Source organism: Molossus molossus, unplaced genomic scaffold (genome assembly GCF_014108415.1).
Source record: "Molossus molossus isolate mMolMol1 unplaced genomic scaffold, mMolMol1.p scaffold_m16_p_12, whole genome shotgun sequence".
In the NCBI taxonomy this organism is placed as follows: Eukaryota; Metazoa; Chordata; class Mammalia; order Chiroptera; family Molossidae; genus Molossus; species Molossus molossus.
In genome coordinates, this window is record NW_023425347.1 from 96,454,048 (window position 1) to 96,477,626 (window position 23,579).

Consider the following 23,579-nt stretch of genomic DNA (forward strand, 5'->3'; position numbering starts at 1 on the left):
GCAGCCCGTTCCCTTTGGGCTCCTCTAATTGGTAGAAATCACTGCTGCGGGGGCGTGGGGGTCACAGATTGGGAAGTCACCTCCGTCATATCCTTTCTAACCCTGGATTCTTTCTTCAAGTAAAATGGCTACAAAGACGTGTCCTGGCTAATACTGGCCATGGAAGGATGAGAAGGATCACAATATAATTACCCTTAGAGCCACATGCCAGGTACTTTCCAAACCTCCATGCCAGACAGGTCACAGCATCCCCGGGGGACGCTGATGCTTGGACGGGAAGCCTCGGGTCCAGTGAGAAAGGCCGGTCAGCGGCCGTGTCCTTCCCATCAGGTCACACCGTCCCGCCGACACCCAGAACCATCCGAACCAACGGCTCTGGGTGGGAGGGACAGGAAGACACTCGGTGGCAGCGCGTTCTTCGTGGGAATCAGTCCCTCGGGCTTCCTGGGATGAGAGGGGGACTGTGTCATCTCTACCAACGATTTCCAACTGTATTTATTTTTAGCAAAACAGAAAAAGAAGTCTTCAAGTGGAACCTGATGCGGAGCCTTGAATGCAAGCAGGACATGAAGAAGCGTGACAGCATGGGACGCCTCCTGTGGTCGGCCACCTGGGAGAAACCTGAGAGGGCACCTTGCGCGCCTCCAAAGTTCCAGAGAAGGGAGCAGCGAACTGGAAAAAGTGGTACTGCCCCCAGCCACTGAAGCCTGGGGGATGCATGCGTGATGCAGGAATGAACGAATGAATGAATGAATGAAGTGACCAGCCTAGGCTGCTCCTGAAATCCCTGTCATGACAAGGGTCCCACACCAGGGAGCTCCGTAAGAATTGCTGACTTGACAGTCCATGAATCATCCCATGTCTGGCCACTTATTCGGGGTTGACAGGGGAGACCCATAGGTGGGGGGAAGCCACCTTCTCCCGCTCGTTGCGTTTCCTGGAGGGGGACATGGGTTTTTCACACCCTCGGTCCTCACTTTCTCCCCTTCCTCCTAGCCCTCCATCCCTCCTTTCCTCTTCTCCTTTCTTTGCGTCTCTGTCACCTCCACCCCAGCCTCAAAGGCTGCCGCTCAGCCTGGGTGGGTCAGTGCAGGTGGGGAACTCAGTTCCAGTCCAAGCATTATCCGCACAAGGTCGACATAGACCTCCACTTGCCGAACTCCCGCACCTTCTCACTCGGCTCTGAATATGGAGACGGGGCAAGAGGGATGACCGGTTATTACTCCTCAAGCCTCAACAACGATGTGTACTGAGCACTTACATGGGCCAGACTTGGGGTCACTGCGGGTCAACACTGATGAATAAGACAGGTGAGGTCTTATGCCCTCCCAGAGCTGATCATCTAGAAAGACAAGACTGTACATCGTTACGAATTGTGATCTGTTTGGCATGTGGAGGAAACCAACAGGGGGAAGGATGGGGAACAGTGGAGGTGGTCAGGGAGGGCTTCTCTGAGGAGGTGGCATAGACGCTGGAACCTGGGGGACCAGAAGAAGCTGGTCTAGTAAAAAGTGATGGGGAGGGAGTGGGGTAAGGAGAGCATTCCAGACAGAGGAGAGCGGTCCCCTGCCTGTCTCCTTCCACCCCAGGGCCAAGGTTGGGCAGCCAACTGCAACTCCTACACCAACGCCCACCCCTAGCAGCGGGGCATCTTACCCCAGAGAGAGAAAAGCCACCTCTGTCTTGTTTGGAGCAAGTGAATGTCCCTGCGACGTGCCGCTGTGGCAGGTGTAGGTGTCAGCTCTGTGATTGATCTCTTGCTGACACTCCTGCCAGCAGGAAGCGAGACAGCACCTAAATAGACCTGCCGAGCACCCAGCCCAGCCCGCCTGACGCATATTCACGCGGGGAGCAGCTGCTCCGGACAGGGAGAAGCTATTAGAGCAGAAACCACGATTGAGAAGCTGCAGGGCTTTGGCCAAATCCCTGTCAGAGGCGGGCGGGGCAGGGGGCAAGCTGCCCCCTTGGTGCCCTGGTTTATCACGCCGACCGGATCCTCCTCAAGGCCGTCACAGAGAACAGCATTACAGAACATCAATTTTGAGCTTCTCTAAAATCAGCAATAACGCCCTGGCCGGTTTCCCAGTGGTTAGAGCATCAGCCGGTGGACCAATTAGTCTTGGGTCTGATTCTGGTCAAGGGCACCTACCTCGGTTGCGGTTCATCCCTGGTCCTGGTCAGGGTCGTGCGGGAGGCAGCCAGTCGATGTGTCTCTCTCACGTCAATGTTTCTCTCTCTCTCCCTCCCTCCCACTCTATCTGAAGATAGAAAAATACCCTCGGGTAAGGATTTAAAAAAAACAAACCACCATTAACTACTTTTTAAGTAGCGTTCCTTGATTCTCCCAGAATGTAGACTTGAACCTCCAGTGGTATCCAAATTAAGTAAAAGAAACTTTATGTTTTTTAAAAAGCCTGGTGACATCCAGCACCAGACTGAAATACTAAAGCGTCTACCACTTGGGTCTCTTTGACCTTGGAAAGGGCTGACTTTTCCCTTGTCCTTCCCCATGACGCTGGCAGATAAGACTCTTTCTTTATCTCATCTCCTTCCCTTTGACGGCTCGCTCGGTGTCTCCGATCTGCTGCTTTGTCCTGAACCCAGACGACCAGCCCCCGGCTCGAGGATTCAGAGCAGACAAGGTGAAAATGTAGGTTATGTTCTGTGCTGACAAAAGGATTAAAAACAATACACGTCTGGCTCGCTTCAGAACAAAGGGACAGCGGGTGGCAGCTCTTCCACACGTCCTGTTCGGCTGTCATTTTCCTTCCTGGGGAAGCGGGGGCCCTGGGAGCTTGAGCAGTTCTCAGAACGGGGTGGGCAGCAGCCACCCTCGCGTGCGCTGGAGTCCCTGCGCCCTGGCCTCCCTCCAGGGACCGAGGAGGGATGTGAATTTTCAAGGAGGTTGAGTCCTCCAACCACATCAAAGTGGGTCACGGACCTGCTGTAACAGATTTCACTGTCAAATAGGAGGCTGGCGGTGGGCCCAGCCCATGATGGGGAGTTAATGGGACATGTCTCATCCGGGGCCTTTGGAGTACTCGGAGATGCTGGGGACAAGAAGGCAGGCGGTGGTGTTAAGTGGAAGGGGAACAATGGCACGGTTTGACAGCGAGTTAACTTTCAGACGACCTCTCCCCGTGCTCATGAATATGTATATGTTGAAAGAGAGCTTGAGAGAGCACATGGCACCTTTTTTTGAAAGCGTCTTCGCGAAACCCTGGCACCCTCTTGCATTTTGCAGCTCAGTGCCCAGGTCCTGAGTTCTCGCAGCCACGATTGTTGGCATCGCTGTCACCGTCTTTTGTCCTGGCCACCTGGTGTCCATCTCTAGGTCACTGGGTAGTGCCCACAGAACCATCTCTTCAGCTAGAAACAGGTGGATGAGGTGGAGTGGACTCAGGAGTCCCATCCAGACTCCTGTACGGGGTACACCCATCCCCAAGGGCTGTGAGTGTTGATCGCCCATGGCCCCGGGCTCCCACATCTTGTAGAGAATCAGCCCCACAGAAGTGAAGCCCCTTGGCAGCCCTGCCCCGGGCATGCCATAAAATCAGCTGCTGGCTTCCAGGTGGGCCCCACGCTGTGGAATGCTGCACACTCCAGAGCCTCCTGTGGAGCCCAGAGGGAGTTGGGTCCACCTGGGACCACGTCCTCGCTTGGCCCCTGCCCCTGCCCTGTTCACGTCTCTCTTCTCCTGAGAGCCCCCACCCCGTCATCCTGTGCACCTGCCTCCCTGGGTCAGGCTCTCCTAGGGAAACCGAGCGAAGACATCTGAGTACGCAGGTGGCCAAGAGAGACAGCCACCCTGATCCCCACAGATAAAACTCTTCATTTTCTTTGCAGAAAGCGTTTTGCATTTGGGAGCACACAGCCTGAGGATGAACCTCCAGGGCGTTTTCCCACCACGTGGGGGACTGCAGTGGACTGCAGTGCTATTCACGTGGGGAATACGTGACCTTTGTCCTCTGTCGGCTCGTCCACAGTGATGCCATCTGAGAGGCTCAGGACCAGATATTCCCGAAGACAGTGCCAGGGAGACCCACAGCCCAGGGAGGTGAAAAGGGGCAGCCCCAACAGGGGTTGTACCATTTGGGGAGTATATTCGGTAGTAGTCTGAGACCCTCTGAATGTCCCCAGTCCCGGTCAGCTCTGTGGAAATCTCCACAGTGTCATTGCTTATACGTCACCTGTTATACCTAAGGGAAAATCCTGGCTTGTGATAGCATTGGCGGAATGATTTCACTTCACCAGAGGTGTTCGGTGAATGTTGTGTTATCAGTTCAGAGATTTGTCAATAAAGGGCATCTCCTTTGTGAAGTTCTTGCACAAATATCTAACTGTGAATTTGCCAAATCCAGGAACCCTGGAGCGTGAATGGAAGTGCTGTTATTATTAATACTTCCAGGAACCCTGGAGCATGAATGGAAGTGCTGTTATTATTAATACTTCCAGAGCAACAGGGGTGCCCCGTTGGACTTATCATCCCCTTCGCCGTAGACTTTGTTCTACAGCAAGGGAGCAAATGCTCCAGATCTCTGGATGCAGCCCAATTTATTTGCAAAATGGTTCCCCAGGTTACATGCTGTTTTAGGTAATTATGCCTTGAGATAGCGTCTCTGCTGACCATACAGCCAAGCCCAGTATATTACCTGTCTTTCGCTTTTGTTCTCTTACTTAATGTCACTTAGTAACATGTTTTTCAGATACGAGAATAACAATAACAACAGGAATAACATTGCTACATGGCGAACACTACTGCAACTCTGCAGGGTAGATATTGTTATCCTCATGTTATGGGTGAGCGGACTGAGGCACAGATAGATTAAGCAAACTGCACAAGGTCACACAAGGCCAGTGAAGACGGAGCCAATTCTGATCCTAAATCGGTCGGTCTGGGTCCGAGTCTCCGCTAATACCCAGAATATTATACACGCAGAGGTTCTGACGGTCTTATCTTATTTCACCTCAGTCGGAAGGTAGCTAAGGTATCTGCATCGCATCTGATGTTTGATGTGAGTTTTCAGTTTATGACATTTAATTTTGCAAAGAACTTATCATAAATAAGATTGGATTTCTATAACATTCTTTTCTGATTTTTTTTCTTTTTCTTTATTAGAGAGAGAGATCAGTTGCCTACAATACACACCCCAACTGGGAGGGTCAAACCCTGAAACCTAGGGATATGCCGACAGGGAATCAACCCACGACCCCTAGGTGCATGGAATGACGCTCCGACCACCCGAGCCACTCCGGACAGGGCTCTTTTGTGAATTTTTGAGGCAACTGCGTTTTCTCCTTCCTTATCTGTCCGTGTGGTGAATTACACGGATAGACTTTTCAGAGGCTGTCTTGTATTCCTTTTTTTTTTTTTTATCCTCACCGGAGGACATTTTTCCATTTTTTGTTCAGGTAGAGTGGGAGGGAGAGAGAGAGAGAGAGAGAGAGAGAGAGAGAGAGAGAGAGAGAGAGAAACATCAATGTGAAAGGGACACATCGAGTGGCTGCCACCCGCACAATCGACCAGGGCCGGGGACAAACTGCAACCGAGGTACGTGCCCTTAGCAGGAACCGAACCCGGGTCTCTCAGGACCGCAGGCCGATGCTCTAACCGCTGAGCCAAACCAGCCAGGGCTGTCTTGCATTCCTGAAATGAACCTCACTTGATCGTGATATAGTACTTTTTAATACACTGTTGGATTTAGTTAGAATTTTTGCCAAATGGGCCTATAATTTACTTTCCTTCTAATGTGCTTATTTGGTTGGAAACATCGGTTACAGCCTCATAAACCCATTGTACCACTGTCCCTATTGTCCGTTCTCTGGGCCATCTCTGTAAGACAGTAACTACCGAAAGTGTGGAAAATCACATGAAAATGGAGCTTTGGGGGGTGGGGTAGTCTCTGATTACTATTTCATTATCTTTGATTCATCTAGTTCAGATTTTGTTTCTTCCTGCACAAACTTTGTCATTTCATATTTCTCCAGAATGCCCTGGCCGGTTTGGCTCAGCGGTTAGAGCGTCAGCCTGCGGTCCAGAGAGACCCGGGTTCGGTTCCCGCTAAGGGCGCGTACTTCGGTTGCAGTTTGTCCCCGGCCCTGGTTGGTCGTGCGGGTGGCAGCCACTCGATGTGTCCCTTTCACATTGATGTTTCTCTCTCTCTCTTCCTCTCTCTCCCTCCCACTCTATCTATACAAAAAATGGAAAAATGTCCTCGGGTAAGGATTAAAAAAATAATAATAATAATTAAAAAAAAAACATATTTCTCCAGAAATGTATCCTTTTGGACTTCGTTTTCAAAATGTATTAGCATGCTGTTAATATATTTATTATAATATATTTTAAAATATTTTTTTCTTTATTGATTTTAGAGAGAGAAGAAGCAAGAGGGGAAGAGAGATAGAAACATCAATGAGAAAGAACATCGACTGGCCGCCTCCTGCATGCCCCCCACTGGGGATCAGGCCCACAACCTGGGCATGTGCCCTGACCAGGAATCGAACCAGTGACCTCTTGGTTCATGGTTCGACGCTCAACCACTGAGCCACACTGGCTGGGCTATAATACATTTTTATTATGCAATATGCATGCAAACAAAAGACTATCTGTGATATATATACACATAAATATATATGTATGTAACTGGGAAAATAACAGTAAAATGAAAGCCCATATACCACCTACCTTATGACCATTACACCTCTCATCACCACCCCCACCAACTTCATCCCCCTTCATCTCTTCCAATGATTTAATTACCAGAGAGGTTTATCCCAGGAATGCAAGATTGGTTTAATGTTTAAAAATCAATCAATATAATTAACCCTATCAATGGAATAAAAGCCACACAAAAAAGAATCATCTCAATAGATGCAAAAGGCATTTGACAAAATTCAATGATCTATTCATGATTTAAAAAAAAAAAACTCTCAGCAAATAGAAATAAAAGATAATGTCTCAATATGATAAAGGTCAATCTCAAAAAAACCTAGAGCCAAATTCACACTGAACCATGAAGGACTGAATGCTTTCTCCTTGGATTAGGCACAAGGCAATGAAAAGAAAGAAAAGCCAGGCAAATCGGAGAGGAAGAAATAACTCTTTGTACTTGCAAACAACATAGACATCTATGTAGAAAAGCTTACAGAATCCACACCAAAAATACCAGAACAAAGTGCATTTAGCAAAGTCAATTGTATTTTTATGCCAGCTACGAGTAACAAACAATTGAAAATTGAAATTAAAATTCCATTTACAACAGCATCCAAAAGCATGCAATACTTGGAGTAAATGTAATAAAATATGTTCAAGACCCATACATTAAAAACCATAAAACAGTGCTGACTCTCTAGGCCTGCTGGGGGTCAGCACAACACAATGAACTACAAGCCGATGCTGCTAGGAGTGAGGGGGAGCTTCACAAGGGAGCAAATGCTCCAGATCTCTGGATGCAGCCCAATTTATTTGCAAAATGGTTCCCCAGGTTACATGCTGTTTTAGGTAATTATGCCTTGAGATAGCGTCTCTGCTGACCATACAGCCAAGCCCAGTATATTACCTGTCTTTCGCTTTTTTCGGTGGAGAAACTTCAAAGGAGATACCGCAAAACAAATTTATTCACGCCTGAGCATATCACCCATTGTTTCTTTAGGGGCAGCAGTCTAACCCTTTGACATGCAAACCTTATCTATTCACACATATTCAATCCATTCGGTTCAGACAGAGTGGCATTCCAACCCTCCAGGCAAACCTTATTTATTCACACGCACACTGTACTTTAATCCTTGGTTGGCCAGGTTGCGAGAAAGCATACTTCAAGGTTACATTTTGTTCATCCACCAAACCCCCAAGCCTACAAAACAGGACTGGACAAAATGAAGAGAATCTAAACAAATGGAGAGAGACATCATATTCATGCATTAAAAGGATTGATGTAGTTAAGATGTCAACCTTCCCTAATCTATAGATTAGATACCTATCAAAATTCCATTAGGTTTTTTATTTTGTTTTTGGTAGAATCGACAGGCTTATTTTATTTTATTTTTGTGCCGACATGTTCATAACCCCATAATTGATGATTGGTAAATTATTATGCTGACTTTATAGCTCCATAATTGATGATTGGGAAAGTCACTGTGTGCCCTCTAGCTGAACCTGTTTCATAAAGAATTTCAGAATACTCCCTGAACCAAGAGATTGTTGGGGGCTATGCATCTGACAGAGACCACGGAGCCTGGAGGTCTTGAGTCAGAGACTCGAGCTCCCCTACAATCTCAAGGAATTAGGCTTGCATTGTGATAGTACAGCTCAGAGCTAAGAATGACCCAATGTACCGTGAAAGGCCTGGGTGTTCCTTGGTGTGTCTGGGTGTTCTTGGGTGTGCTTGGGTGTTCCTGTTATCCACAAGGCAAACTAATTCTATACAGCATTGTTGTAGCCCTGGGCGTTATATCAAGAAGATCCTATTTTTGTCCAGCCCGTGTGGCTCAGTGGTTGAGCACTGACTCATGCATCAGGAGGTCACTGGTTTGATTCCCAGTCAGGGCACATGCCCAGGTTGTGGGCCTGATCCCCAGTGGGGAGCATACAGGAGGTGGCCAATCGATGTTCTCTCTCATCGATGTTTCTATCTCTCTCTCCCTCTCCCTTCTTCTCTCTATAAAATTAATAAAGGGGGGGAAAAAGAAGATCCTATTTTCTTATATCATTAAACTTTTGCATGTAATAAAGTGTAAGGTATAAAAGGCATGTAATAAAGCATATCGAGGCTGATCTACAAAGGCTCTGTCACAGGGGTGTTTGGAATCAGACGCCGGCCGGCTAATAAACGGCTCTTAACTTCAATTCTCTAGTGATCTTTCTTTGACTCTGTCACGCCACAACATTTGTGCTTGATGTTTTATTAGAATTCTGCATTGTTGATTACCTCATTTTCTCCTTTTTAATTGAATTTATTAGGGTGACACTGGTTAACAAAGTTATGCAGGTTTCAGGCGCACAGTTCTACAACACATCGTCTGTACACTGCAATGTGTGTTCCCCACCCCAAGTCGAGTCTCCGTCCATCACCATTTATTCCCCCTATGCTGTCCTCCACCTCCCTCCACCCCCTGCCCTACCCCATGGCAATCACCACACTGCTGTCCTTTTACACGAGCTTATTTTTAAATTTATATGGAAATGCAAGCAACCTTGTTGAGCCTCAAATCCATTTTATAAAAGAATAACATTTAGGAAGACTCACAGCACCTGATTTCAAGAGCATAGAAAGCTACAGTCATCAGGACAGGGTGGGGCTGGGCATGCGGGTTGATGGAACGGAAGAGAGAATCCTTCTGTAGACCCACAAACGGGTGGTCAATTTCCATAAAGTGCCAAGGGGATTCGATGGGGAAATGAGTCTTTTCAACAAATGGTGCCACAACAATGACACAGCCACATAGGAACAAAAACAAATATCAAAACCTGCTTGCACCATACATAGAAACTAGCTTGACATGGATCATAGATCTCTACGTAAAAGTTAGGGCTGTCAAACTACGAGAAAGAGAATCTTTAGGGGAATGAAACGACTCTGTACACTACTATAGTGGTAGGTACACATCACCATACATCTGCCAGAACCATAGACTGGACAACACTGGAGTGAAGCCTAATGTCAGTTCTAGTCTATGGGTGACAAGGCTGTGTCCTTGTAGGTCTCTCAGTTGTAGCAAATGTACCATCTGGTGGGGGATGTTGACAGTGGGGAGGCTGTGTGTGAGTAGGGGCGGGGGTCTATGGGAACTCTCTCTACCTTCTGCTCAATTTTACTATGAACCTGAAACTGCCTTTAAAAAAAAGTCTAGCCCTGGACGGTTTGGCTCAGCTGTTAGAGCATCGGCCTGCGGTCCAGAGAGACCCGGGTTCGGTTCCCACTAAGGGCATGTACCTCGGTTGCAGTTTGTCCCCGGCCCTGGTTGGTCGTGCGGGTGGCAGCCACTTGATGTGTCCCTTTCACGTCGATGTTTCTCTCTCTCTCTCTCTCTCTCTCTCTCTCTCTCTCTCTCTCTCTCTCCCTCCCTCCCATTCTACTTGAAAAAAAAAAAGGAAAAATGTCCTCGGGTGAGGATAAAAAAAAAGTCTAACTTTTTTCTAACTGTAATCCATTCAGCTCCCAAATTGTATTATTCTAAATATTTAAAAACAATTTTTTTCTTTATTGATTTTATAGAGAGAGGAAGGGGAGGGAGAGAGAGATGGAAACATCGATGAGAGAGAAAAGCGATTGGCCGCCTCCTGCGTGCCCCCCACTGGGGATTCAGCCCCCAAGCCGGGCATGTGCCCTGACCTGGAATGAAACCAGTGACCTCTTGATTCGTGGGTCAATGTTCAACCACTGAGCCACACTGGCCGGGAGATTCTAAATATTTTTAAACAACAAACAATTCTCAATCATTGATCTTTAAAATCTGTTTTAAAGTTTGTTCTGAGTCTCTAAACCAAGTTAAACATTTAAAAAAATATTCATATGCATTCTTTAAAAGTAGTATACTTCCTTTATCATTTTAAAAGGCATTTTATCTTTAACAATTACATAAATCACAACACAAATATTTATACTCAAATAGCAACTACACAATAGCAGAGGAAAAAAAAAAACTTGACAGCACAGCCTGTTTGCAACGCTAAAATGTCATCCTGTCTGACCAGCAGGTGGCGTACGAATCCTGAAGCTTGGCATTTTTTTCCTGATAATCACCAGAGATGAATCCAGCCTTTTACCTTGCAGTGCCCCCTACCCTTTACCTCCCACGCCCACCCGGGGCTGGCTGCTAGAGCTGTTGGGTGAATATGATCAGTGGTGGGCGCATGAAGAATCAGCCCCCGAACCCTCAGCTTGGCATCTTCATCTGGGTGCCCTTCGTTTAGGGTCACTGTGATGGGTAGAATGATTCCGGGTGTGTCTGGAAGAGATTAGCTTTTGATTCGGTAACTGAGTAAGGAGAGCTTCCAGTGCTGGTTGGCTTCATCCACTCTCGGGGGCCCGAACAGGAAAAGGATGAATTCTTCCTGGGCTGAGGCGTCCATCTGTCCTGGCCCATGGACTCGGACCTCCTGGTTCTCAGGGCTTCAGACGGCAGGGCTTATACCAGCTGCCCTTTGTTCTCAGGCCTTTGGCCTCAGACTAGGGGTTACACCATGGCCCCTGGTTCTCAAGCCTCCAGACTTGGACTGTGTGGTACCATCAGCATCGCTGGTTCTCCACCTTGCAGATGGCAGATTATGGGACTTCCCAGCCTCCATAACTGTGTGCACCAATTCCCAGAATAAATCTGCATGCATCTATTTCGATCCTGTTGGCTAGTCTAGAGAACCCTGCCTAACACAGCGACTTAGCACAGGTCACTCTTTTGCCTAGTTGTTACCTGATACGCTGATTTCAAAACATGCTATTGTAGTCTACCTTGACAGGGAAAGTCGGGCTGTGTTATGGGAATCAAGTCAATCTCTCACTGACGGAAACAAGCCCACCGAAAGGTTCTATCTTTGTTCATCCTCACCAAGGGATATTTTTTTCCCACTCAGTTATGTGGACCGGGAATTGAACCCACAACCCTTTGGTGCATGGGCCGATGATCTAACCACTGAGAAACACCAACCGGGCCAAAAGTTTATACTTTTTATTATTTATTTATTGGTATGTGCAGGAACCGAACCCGGGACTTTCTGGTCTGCAGGCCGACGCTCCAACTGCTGAGCCAAACCGGCCAGGGCAAAGGTTATACTTTTAATGAGGTATAGAAATACTGAGAGTCCAGCCAGTGTGGCTCAGAGGTTGAGCATCGACCCATGCACCAAGAGGTTACCGGTTTGATTCCTGGTCAGGGCACATGCCCAGGTTGTGGGCCCGATTCGCAGTGGGGGGGCATGCAGGAGGCGGACAATCGATGTTCTCTCTCATCGATGCTTGTTTCTCACCCCCTGTCTAAAATCAATAAAGGGAAAAAAATACTGAGAAGTGTTATGTTGCCTGAACCGTATTTGCTAAGGGGATTTGGATGTGATCCCTGGCCATAGACTGTTTAATTCCCAAACGACTGCCACCCACCAGGATGACAAGCATGGGTTGGGGAGGCCCGGTGGCTGGGTTCTTCTGCAGTGTGGACAGCCCCTTCCAGACGTGGGGGCGCTGCCCTGTGCCGTGAACCCTTCCTGGCACAGCCAGAGGCTGGGAACAGACCTCTGGACCCACCTGGGGAACCATGAGGACTGGTCATGTCCAGGGTCGGCAGTGAGGTCCCCTTCACTTCAGTGGTTCATTGGCCACTTGGCATGTTCCAGTTGCATTAGTACTCACCACCGAGCGGCCAGTAAGGAGGGAAGAGATGCCCCAGAGAACCGGGGAGGAGAGCGATGCTGAGCCAGGGGCCCAACCTCATCCTGATAGTTCCTGATCCGGACCACTCAGTTACACCAGTAACTGGAGAGTCCAGGGGTGTAAACGGGAAACGGGTTGACAGACCACAGAGGACCAGACAGTTGCCATGGAAACTTTATTTCTGACCACTCCTTTACATCCATCAGCTGCAGGATAACTCCCACACCTGCACCGCAAGCCCAGATCCCCTCCATCAATTCACATTCCTGTTTCTAACTATAGGATACTTGCCCTTCTAGGTCCCATCAACTCCCCAACTTTTGCCCCTGCACAATGCACCTCAGTCCTAGGATTCAGCTGGCAAGTGCCCAAAGGAAAGCTTTTTGCTGATGCACCCCACTAAGCAGGGTTTTCACAGGGACACAGAACGGGCTCTGTATCATAGAATTTCTTGTTGCCACAGTGAGGACAGGGGCTGGTGCTGAGCCAGATGGTTCTGGGCTTTCCTAGCTTCTTCAGAAACGCCATCAGCTCAGCCCGGATTCGGGCAAATGTCCCCAGCTCCAGAGCCCCCTCGGAGCTGTAGGTCTCCAGGGGGGCTGGGTACAGCTCAAGGCTTAAATTGTGCAGCCCGGCCGTGTGGTGCAGCAGCTTCTCCACAGTGGCTATGGAGAGGAGGTTCCCAGAGATGCTCAAGACCCTGAGCTGGTGGCAGCGGCTCAGGACAGGCAGGATGGCCTCCACGTGGGAGTCCTCGAGACCACAGAAAATCAAGTCCAGGTCCTGGAGGGTGGCTGCAACTTTCTCTAGCAGAGCCCGGAGGGGCTCAAGGCTCAGACCGGTGAAGTTGACGCCACTCAGATCCAGGTCCTTGAGCTGACTGAGGTTCGGGCACTGGGACAGATAGATTAAGTCTGATTCTGAAAACAGGCAACCGGTTATAGAGAGCGTCTCCAGGGGGGTCTGCAGGCACCTGGGGAGAGATGGAGCAGTGAGTTCTGGGGAAGGGGATGGCGGGGAGAGGGGGGCCTCCAGGTGGGAAAGGACCGATTTTGCAAGTCCAGGGCTGTTCTGACAACCTGATGAAAGCCAACGCCCGCGATGCCCAGTCTCCTTTGAGGCTCAGTCCTTTCTCTTTTTTTTAATCCTCACCCGAGGACATTTTTCCATTTTTTGTTCAGGTAGAGTGGGAGGGAGAGAGAGTGAGAGAGAGAGAGAAACATCGATGTGAAAGGGACACATCGAGTGGCTGCCACCCACACAACCGACCAGGGCCGGGGACAAACTGCAACCAAGGTACATGCCCTTAGCGAGAACCAAACCCAGGTCTCTCTGGACCGCAGGCCGACGCTCTAACCGCTGAGCCAAACCGGCCAGGGCGAGGCTCAGTCCTTTTTCACCTTCCCTGTTCCACTGGGTCACGTTCACGGAATGTCCAAAGCTTCCTCTCCTCCCGCCAAGCAGAGCACCCTACTTGTGAGGGTTGAGGGGACATAATGGAAAACACGGGAACATGCTCAGAGAACCTGACCCCGTGTCTCCAGCAAGTGTGGGCATCCCTGAATTTTAAGATTGGGACACAAAACCCAACATGGTCTCAACTCAGGCCTCCTCCTGCCCATAGCTTGGGGCCTAGGCACCCAGCTCTCTGGACCACGGGAGGTAGTTCTGATGCAGAAAGAACAAGCCTGAGACCCTGTGACAGCCACTGGGGGCCGCTCTGCAGGGGCTGTTCCCATCGCTGCAGTACCCGCAGTGACCTGTCTGTCCTGAGCCTGCCTGTCCACCTCTCACTTTTTTGAAAGGTTTTTTATTTTTATTTTGTATTAGCTGTTTCCCATTCTCCCTCTTTCTGGCCCCCTCCACCCAGCTCCCGCCCCGCCCCAGGACTTCCCTACACTCTTGTCTGTCCATGGGTTATGCACATATGATCTTTGGCTAATCTCTCCCTGTCCCCTCCGCCGCCCTCTCCACTGAGTGCTCTTCTGTTCCACCCTTTTTGCATTTCCCTGTACAACGACCTTACCTGGAGCACAGGACAGCCTCCTGCACCTGGGGGGTTGGGGACAGGCTCATGTCTGATCACACAGCTGGTGGGCACAGAGCTTACCTCTGGAAAAGCCAACCTGATGTGGCTCCTCCTCCTCCCCTCTTCCTGTCTTCTCCACCTAGACATGTCCTCCTCCGGGAGCACTCACAGGCCCTTGCTGGGTCTCAGCCCCCTCCCTGTTTGCCCCTCCCCCTTCGTGTGGTCACGTGATACCACACCCAGAGCGGCCAAGGAGACATTGCCCTTGGCCCTCCGGTGTTGCGTTCAGTGTTCCACAGCTCACCTGAGCAGCCGGTCCAGGCGGCCCATAAGGAAGTAGGGAGATTCCAAGTAGAGCTTCCGGAGATGCTTCAGCCTGAGGATCTGAGAGGTGAACCGAGACAGGTGTCGCTCCTCCCCCTCCTCGGAGTCCGGTACGTAGATGTGGGAGAGCGAGAGCCTCTGCAGGTGACTCATCTCACCCAGGTAGGGAGCAAACTTCCCCAGGGTGGACAGGCTCCAGGTGCAGTGAACCTCCACCTCCTGGACGCAGCCCCAGTGCACCAGAGCCAGGACATTCTCAGTCTCCTCCATGGTCACTGCAAACATCTTCAGCGTCTTGCAGCACAGGTGCAGGGACCCTTCTCTCTGCTTGGCCCACCCAATGAGGGAGGTGAAGAACTGATCCTGGATCCTATCGCTGATGCAAAGGTCTATGAGCACCTCCAAGGAAGCCAAGGGCTGCTTCACCCTGCAACTCTCCACAGCCACCGGTCTCGTCGGTGAGCACCCCTGGGCCCCAGCTCCAGACCACAGGTTCCAGAAGTTCTGCCCGGTGTTCCGTAAATCCAGCGTCTGCAGTTTCCACCTCCTGCGGGGAACACGGCACTGGCTGAGATGCTTGAAGATCAGGGTGAGAGCAGAGTAGATGAGACCCAGCATCTCCGAGTTGATGGGACAATTGGACTCCACCCCCACCCTGAGATTTTATCCCATCCCAACTCCGCTTCTCCCTTGCCCTCTTCCTCCCTCCCTGCTTGGCTTTTCTCCATCTCCTCCCCTTTCATCCTTCCTGGTCACTGGGAGGGGGCAGGGCGCGGTTTTTCAGATGCCCCTGCCTCGGGAGCCGACTCCGCTTCCCCAGGTGAGCTCCCCGATGTCCAAGGCCCCTCTGGGTTTCACTGGCACCATCACAGACCTCTGGCCCATGCTTCGGCCCTCCACCTTTCCTGGTCCCCGCTGTCTTCCCGGGGTGCCCAGGACCTGACCCAAGCTTCCTAGATCAGCCTTACCTGGGGCGAACCTTCTGGGCAAGCAGGAGGTCAAGCCCATCTAACGTGGCTTGTAAGGTCCGGCCCTGAGGTAGCTGCATGAGGCCCCCCAGAGGGAGGTAGGAGAAGGGCCAGGCCTGCACCAGCGCCTGCAGAGACTCTGTGTGCTTCCCAAAGAAGGCCTCCATGAACAGCAGCGGGAAGAGCTCCGCCGGGAGGTGCTCCAGACCCGCGACGGCCACGCCCCCGTCCCGCAGCAGGCTCTTTGCCGCCAGGTCCAGGAGCCTGGGCGGGTTCTGGGTGCTCATCTTCAGTCCGCCCCAAAGGGATCCTGTGGAAATGGCTAGGGAGCAAGGCATCCTTGTCAGGCGCAGCCTGAGCACGCCCCTCCTGACTCCCACCCTCCGGGGACGAAGCCACTGCCTGGCAATAGTGAAAGCCTGAGATTTCCCAGTGAACTGAGTCCATTGGGGCTCGGTGGCCCCCTGCTGGCCCCGGGACAAACATCTCGGAAACACACATCTTCCACTCCAGTCCAGCTGGGAAGTGGGTGCTGGGGGACCTGAAAGCTGGAGGTGAAACGTTCAGACCATCACCCTGAAACAATGGAAGTGGAGGTGTCGTGTGGCCCGGACAGCCCGACCCTTCCTTCCCACACTTAACTCACTGGGGAAAAGTAAGATGTCTCGAAAGTGGACGCCATTCAACTTTAACATTTTTAGATGAGACAAGCACACACATGAATGAGAAGAAAGAAACAGGGAAGAAAAGAAATAATTTTTAAAAAGAGAACAAAAGAAAAACTTAAAAAAAAAAAGAGAGAGAGAGGGTAAAACAACAACAAAAATATAATGGGAAATTGTAAAAAGGCCACGTCACAAACAGTATCCTATAGCATTTGGAGGTCAGGTAAAGGCACTGAGACCAGCATTTCTATGCATCACCTCCGTGCCCACTAGACTCACCGCGTCTGGAAGGAGTTCAGGGAGAAATCGCTCACACTCAGCACCCGGACTCCACTCTAAAAATACACACGGAGTGTTCTTATGCTTTTGGCTAAAAACAAACCCTAACCAGCAAAACCACAAAACCAGCAAGTGTGTGAGCTATAATCTAGGAGCACAAGCTAAATATTGAAAATGTCAAGAAATAAAACTCCAAACAGTTAGATGCTTTTCATTAGCAAAAAAAAAAAAATTGACTTGGGGGGGACTGGGATAGGGGGTGTCAGTGCAATGGGGGAAAAGGAAGGACATCTGTAATATTTTTACCAATAAAGATACAGTTTAAAAATATAGCAAAGCAAAGCACTAATCAAGATGTTTGGGATTCAGGCAAAACTACACTTTGAGGCAAAGCTGAAGCCTTAAATCTGCTCATCTGAAAATAAGGAAAAAGGAAAACTCTCCATGCCTCTCAGGCTGCAGGTCCCCATGGAGACTGGCTGCCTTAGGTAAGATGTGGGTGTCCTTAGCTGAGGCCGCGTACTGACCTGGTCTGTTGTGGTGGCCGGGTGCTCAGATCTCAGACCTGGAGGCGAGCAGAGGCCTTGACTGCAGAGCTGGAGGATTCTGTGTCTCTTCTCTGGTGCCCGAGACTTTTATAGGGCTTTTCAACTCCTAATGTCCAATCAAAAAGCGATACCTGATTAGCTTCCTCAGTCTGGTTCCCTTAATCCTGATCATTCTGATAGGATCTGTGCCTTTCTCTCGATTAGTTGATTGGCTCAGACATCCATGTAGGAAAGAGAGTGGATTAGGGAGGGGCAAGGGTGAGGACTCCTGGATTCATACCCTAGACACTGACTGAGGTTTAATGGCTGGTCGTTGTGTGAGACAGGAAACGGTGTAATGGGTTCCTGACTTGAGACCGAAAAAACAAAACCTGGAAACACCATTGTTGGGGGGTCTTTGGCCACATCAAAGTTGCCAGAATGTTCCAGAGTTCAAACAGTATCGAATACCACATGATCTCACTTATTTGTGTGAACAAAGTAAACTGGAGAACCAAAGAGACCCAAAGACATAGAAAGGCTTTGGTTCAGACAGACAAACCTCAGAGAAGGAGGGTGAGGGGCAGGGTTGGAGGAGGGATGAGAGAAACCAGTGAACTTATGTGTATGTATGGGTAACCAGTGGACATATCCACAATGCTGGGGAAGGGGGCAGGATTGGAAGGGAGGTGTCTGAGGGGGAGAGGAGAAACACCTGTAACAAAAATCAATTAATAAAATAAATAAATAAATAAAGACTTCTTTCTGGGTGAGTTTAGAAACTAAAAGGGGACAGGCTGAACTGGAGACAAGAGGGCAAAAAGGAAGATTTGGGCCTGGCTGGTGTGGCTCAGTGGCTGAGCGTCGACCCATGCATGAGGAGATCACCGGTTCGATTCCCGGTCAGGGCACACGCCCAGGCTGTAGGCCCGATCCCCACTGCGGGGCACGCAGGAGGTGGCATCGATGTTCTCTCTCATAGATGTTTCTATCTCTCTAAAATCAATAAAGAAAAAAAGGGGGAGATTCTGTCTTCATCCCTTCCAAGCGGAAAAGCCCCCCCCCCCGGAAAGATGGGATCAGCTCCACAAACTAGCGGGAGGAGATCAGGTCTGAGAACGTGCGCAGACGCGAGGTCCAGCCCCGGACAATCAGATGTTCCCAAGCCTGGGATGGACCAGTGGGCCCTCCGGGGGCTTAGAGCCAGGGAGAGAAATGAACCTGTGCCAACGGCACATGACCCTGTCATCCTCACGGCCGCTGCCACCAGGAGACATTTGTCCAGGGTCAGGGTTCTTGTACAGAGGACCCTCTCCAGGGGCCTTGGGAGCACAACCCGCTGCCCCTCTCCAAGTATATTCCCATCACTGGCGTTTCCTCCCACTCAGGTAACCGTGGAAGCAAAGGCAGCTTCCGAAGCCCCCTCTGCCCCTGAGCTCCAAGGACACAGATTCCGGTCGTGACACACCAGTGCACACAGAAGCATGACTCTTTCATATTAAGCATGGTGGGCAGATACCAACACCTTCCCGCCACAAAATTCAGACGCTGAATGTGATGTTTAAGATCTGCCGTGGTCAGGGGGGCCCTCTCCCGGGCTGCAGCACACGGGTGTTCCCGGGAAGCGTGGGGGGCACAATGGAAGGGAGAATCCCCCTCCACCCCAGAGAATTCTCCACGCCTTTCTCTCCCCCATTCAGTGCGATGCCCAAACAATCCTTAGACACCGCTGGCCTCCAAGGCTAGGATCCTTTGACGGATGTTCTCCATCTTGCTATCTTTCGGGGAGATTTCCTTTGCCACATAGCTACGCTCGGTCTACATGGGCTTTGCTTAAATTTGGGTTAAACTGTATTGTACTTAGTAGATATTTGAACTCCCAGGCAATCACCTTCACTAAGGAGCGGGAGTGAGATTAGTGACGATCATCGACGTCTCCGTTTATTGGACGCTGCGTGAGCAAGGGGCCGGCACTTTTCCCTCACGACCTAAAGCACCTTCCCAGAAAGTCTGAGGCTCGCTGCTGGTCAGGCTGGCGGACCCAAGTCTTGGCTGGAGAGGGGAACTGCCCACGGTCACGCAGCGAGTTATGGGTAGAATTGCCCCCAAAGGCATTCACTCCGTAAGGGGAGGTGAATGTGCTAATTAACTTGATCTTGGTAATCATTCCACAACTATATGTTTATCAAGTTATCCCATTGCACACTTTAAATATCTACAATTATGCTCGTCAACTTGCTCTTCGTTTTGTTTTGTTTTTTTTTTAAAGAAAATACATTTTTTGCCCTGGCCGGTTTGGCTCAGCGGTTAGAGCGTCGGCCTGCGGTCCGGAGAGACCCGGGTTCGGTTCCCGCTAAGGGCATGTACTTCGGTTGCAGTTTGTCCCCGGCCCTGGTTGGTCGTGCGGGTGGCAGCCACTCGATGTGTCCCTTCACGTCGATGTTTCTCTCTCTCTCCCCCTCCCTCCCTCCCTCCCACTCTATCTGTACAAAAAATGGAAAAATATCCTCGGGTAAGGATTTAAAAAAAAAAAAAGAAAAAGAAAATACATTTTATTATAATTCCTTATGAAGCTAAAACAGAGGCAGACCCTTCTAAATAAAGGTTTGAAAAACAACAAATCATCTACAATATTTAAAAATTTAAGATAACAAAGAGGACCCTCCCACAGCATTTCCGCTTCCAGCATGCAATCCTCCTACAGTCACAGCTATAGGGGTTACATCAGCTTCTGAATTCTCAGGTGGAGAAAGATGAGCCAAGTGATCTCTTTTTTTTTTTATATCCTCACCTGAGGACATTTTTCCTATTTATTTTTTTGTTCAGATAGAGTGGGAGGAAGAGAGAGAGAGAGAAACATCGACGTGAAAGGGACACATCGAGTGGCTGCCCCCGCACGACCCAACCAGGGCCGGGGACAAACTGCAAACGAGGTACGTGCCCTTAGCAGGAACCGAACCCGGGTCTCTCCGGACCGCAGGCCAACGCTCTAACCACTGAGCCGAACCGACCAGGGCAAGTGATCTCTTAAAGTAGCAAAACTGATCATTGTTCTCAGCCCTACTGTTACAATCAGTGGGACGGCATCGAAACTCATAAAATCCTTGATACGCCAAGGTTACAGGACACTGATCTCCTAGAAACACTTCTTTGGGGGCCATAGGTAGATTATTACCAAATGCGGTTGACTTGACTCTGACCAGGAACAGAGAGGGGCTGCATCGTACATACACTGTTCTCCAGAGCAAGTCCAAATCAGAGAAAAAAGGTCTTCTTCAGTTTTTTAGGAAGTATTTACTGAGTGCCCAGGGTGTGCCCACTGCTTTCTGGTGACGAGGAAACACCAGTGAATGACAGGGTCCCCTGCTCAGGTTATCCCACGTGCAGATCTTACATCTACGGAGGCACCAGAAACAAGTAGCCTGCAAACTAGGTGAAATACAGGTAGCTGTGCAGAGAGCTCACGGCAGTGCAGGATGGTGACGGTGACCGTGAAGGTCAACTGCAAAGCCACCCTAAGCATCAGTGGGGGGAGATGACGATCATTTGTGTCTTCACAGAATTCTAAGAACTCTCTTGTTGTGGTTGCGAATGCACAGGGAAATGGAAAAAAATAAACCAGTACCATTAATATGTATTTAGCACACCGTAATGTAAAACATTGAGAATTGTTACCGGTGTGGCTCAGTGGTTGATGTTCCTCTCTCTCTAACGTCAATAAAGAAAAATAATTTTGCCCTGGCCGGTTTGGCTCAGCGGTTGGAGCGTCGGCCTGCGGTCCGGAGAGACCCGGGTTCGGTTCCCGCTAAGGGCATGTACCTCGATTGCAGTTTGTCCCCGGCCCTGGTTGGTCGTGCGGGGGCAGCCACTCGATGTGTCCCTTTCACATCGATGTTTCTCTCTCTCTCTCCCTCCCTCCTGCTCTATCTGAACAAAGAATGAAAAAGTGTCCTCGGGTGAGGATAAAAAAAATAATAATAATAATAATAATTTTTTAAAATAAATAAATAAAATATTGAGACTGGAAATGTTTTATTTCTTTGTAAAAGACATATAGCAAGGAACACTTTTCCCTGCTTCGATGCATTGTGACAGTTCCAAGTTTGGGTGGGCCAGTTTCCCACGTTCGATCCTGTGCGTTTCCAATGTCATAAAAAACCCAGGTAGTCCATTAATGTGAAGTTTCTTGCCGGCTGGGACATCTTCATCCTTTTCTTTCTTTTTTTTTCTTTATTGATTTGAGAGAGAGAGGAAGGGAGAGGGAGAGAGATAGAAACATCAATGAGAAGGAACATCGATGAGACAGAACATCGATTGGCCGCCTCCTGCATGCCCCACACTGGGGGTCTGGCCCACAGCCTGGGCATGTGCCCTGACCGGGAATCGAACTGGCGACCTCTTGGTGCCTGAGTCGATACTCAACCACTGAGCCACACTGGCTGGGCCATCGTTTTCTGTACCCCCTTTCCTCTCCTATGCATCTCTGGGAGAGGGGCCTGAGACCATCAGAGGTCTGAAGAGAGGGTAGCCCTGGGCAGGTCCAAGGTCACCCTGTGGGAATATGTTCGGAGCAGGGTCTGAATTTATGCTTTTTAACCGAATGAGGGCCCCCCCACCCCGGCCCCAACTTGACTCCCCTGCGCTGGCTCCATACAGAGAAGGGGCCTGACCTGGAGGAGCGTGAAAAATATTCTCACTAGTACCGTGTGGTTTACCTGGGCCTGGCTGGGTAACTAAATGGTTAGAGCACCATCCTCATATGCCAAGGCTGAGGGTCCATCATCTGGCCAAACATGCTTTCTGTTTCTTTTAAGGCATTTGGTTTGGTACGTACATTTGAACTAACAAATAAGTCTTCAACACATAATCCTGTTTAATTAATACGGTAAATACTAACAGATAAAACCCACATCAACTAAAGCTCTCTGCGACCCTTGATCAATGTTAAAAATACAGCCCTGGCCAGTTTGGCTCAGAGTGTGTCAACCCTGGTCAGGGTCGTGGGCGAGGCAACCAGTCCCCGTGTCTCCCTCACATCCATGTGTGTCTCTCTCCCCCCTCCCACTCTAATGTGAGGATTCTTTTCTCCTTTTGCGATTTAATCCCGTCATTTATTTACATTGTAATTCAATCCTGCTATTTATTTGTATTGAGATTTAATCCTGCACAAGCCATCCAGACGCCCTGGCGTGGTGACATGGGGCACTGTGTGCACCGTGTCTGTTGGTGTCTGAGTCATAAGTACAGATAGTTGTTTTTGTCTCTTCCATTGGAAAACATTGTCGCTTTTATTAGTCTTCTTTTTGACATATATTTTACTATGACTTCTGAGGTCAGTCGCATGCCCTGGCCGGTTTGGCTCAGCGGTTAGAGCATCGACCTGCAGTCCGGAGAGACCCGGGTTTGGTTCCCGCTAAGGGCATGTACCTCGGTTGCAGTTTGTCCCCGGCCCTGGTTGGTCGTGCGGGTGGCAGCCACTCAATGTGTCCCTTTCACGTCGATGTTTCTCTCTCTCTCTCTCTCCCTCCCACTCTATCTGTGCAAAAAACGGAAAAAATGTCCTCGGTGAGGATAAAAAAAAAAAAGAAAGAAAAAAAGAAAACATTGTCGCTTTTATTTCTCTTTCCAGTCTTCTTTTTGACATATATTTTACTATGACTTCTGAGGTCAGTCGCATGCAGTCCCCTGCAAACAGGTAGGAGGCAGGGGACGGGGGTCTGGGTGGAGGGGTAGCGCCCCCTGAGCCTCTCCATGATGGGACCCCTGAGACTCGGCAGCACCCCCTGGCTCACCCCCAGGCCCAAGGGCGGCATCTGGGCTGCTCGGCTGCGCTGCCCTAAGGTTGCTGTGGTTTATGCTTGGAAGACACATAGGCTCCTGGACCACCACCTAAAAATCAAGCCAGCAAAAGTCAGAGATCTGAAAAGTGAAGGACCCCCACCCCCAAACCTCGGCATAGGAAGCATACCTCCGGAGTCTGGAACCAGAAGTCCCCACTGTGCACAGTTGCTAAGGTGACCCCGGAACCCCTCCCGCTGTGTTCCCTGGACACAGTTCTGCAGACCTTGGAAAAGTGGACACGGTGGGGGCGCTGGGATGCGTCAAGGTGTCCTTAGGACTGTCCCTGCCCCAAAGACACCAGCGCCCATCCCTGTTGGAGTCGCTGACACCCTCCCAACCCCCCGTGTCATATTTTAATGCCACAGCTCTTTCCAAAATTGCTCTCACACCAAGTCTCTGCCGACGGGAGACTCAGTGTCCAGGTCTCAGGGTGTTGGTGGATCCCTCACCCAGACACCAGCACAGCGTCCTCTCCTGCTAGGACACTGGTCTGATGCAAGGCCCTGGGTACCAGCTTAGGCCTATCCTGATGCCAACTGCTCTCTGGTGCCAGCTCCATGTCCATAACCCAGGGAGCAGGCATG

General features: G+C 49.9%; 1 protein-coding gene across 1 annotated transcript; it reads right to left on the reverse strand.

The window, feature by feature from the left end:
• Positions 1-12,761: 12,761 nt before the first annotated feature.
• LOC118626832 (PRAME family member 12-like) lies at positions 12,762-16,018 on the reverse strand. Its single transcript, XM_036256840.1, has 3 exons — positions 15,684-16,018; positions 14,696-15,262; positions 12,762-13,335 (listed from the first exon to the last, which is right to left on the reverse strand). The coding sequence occupies exons 1-3, from the start codon at positions 15,968-15,970 to the stop codon at positions 12,762-12,764; spliced, it is 1,428 nt and encodes a 475-aa protein (XP_036112733.1). The 5' UTR covers positions 15,971-16,018.
• Between the last annotated feature and the right edge of the window lie 7,561 nt (positions 16,019-23,579).

Coding starts and splice junctions, on each gene's coding strand:
- LOC118626832 (XM_036256840.1), bottom strand. CDS start 15,970: ATGAGCACCCAGAACCCGCCCAGGCTCCTGGACCTGGCGGCAAAGAGC. Junction 15,263..15,683: donor GCCCAGAAGGTTCGCCCCAG/GTAAGGCTGATC, acceptor TGTTCCCCGCAG/GAGGTGGAAACTGCAGACGC. Junction 13,336..14,695: donor CGCCTGGACCGGCTGCTCAG/GTGAGCTGTGGA, acceptor ATCTCTCCCCAG/GTGCCTGCAGACCCCCCTGG.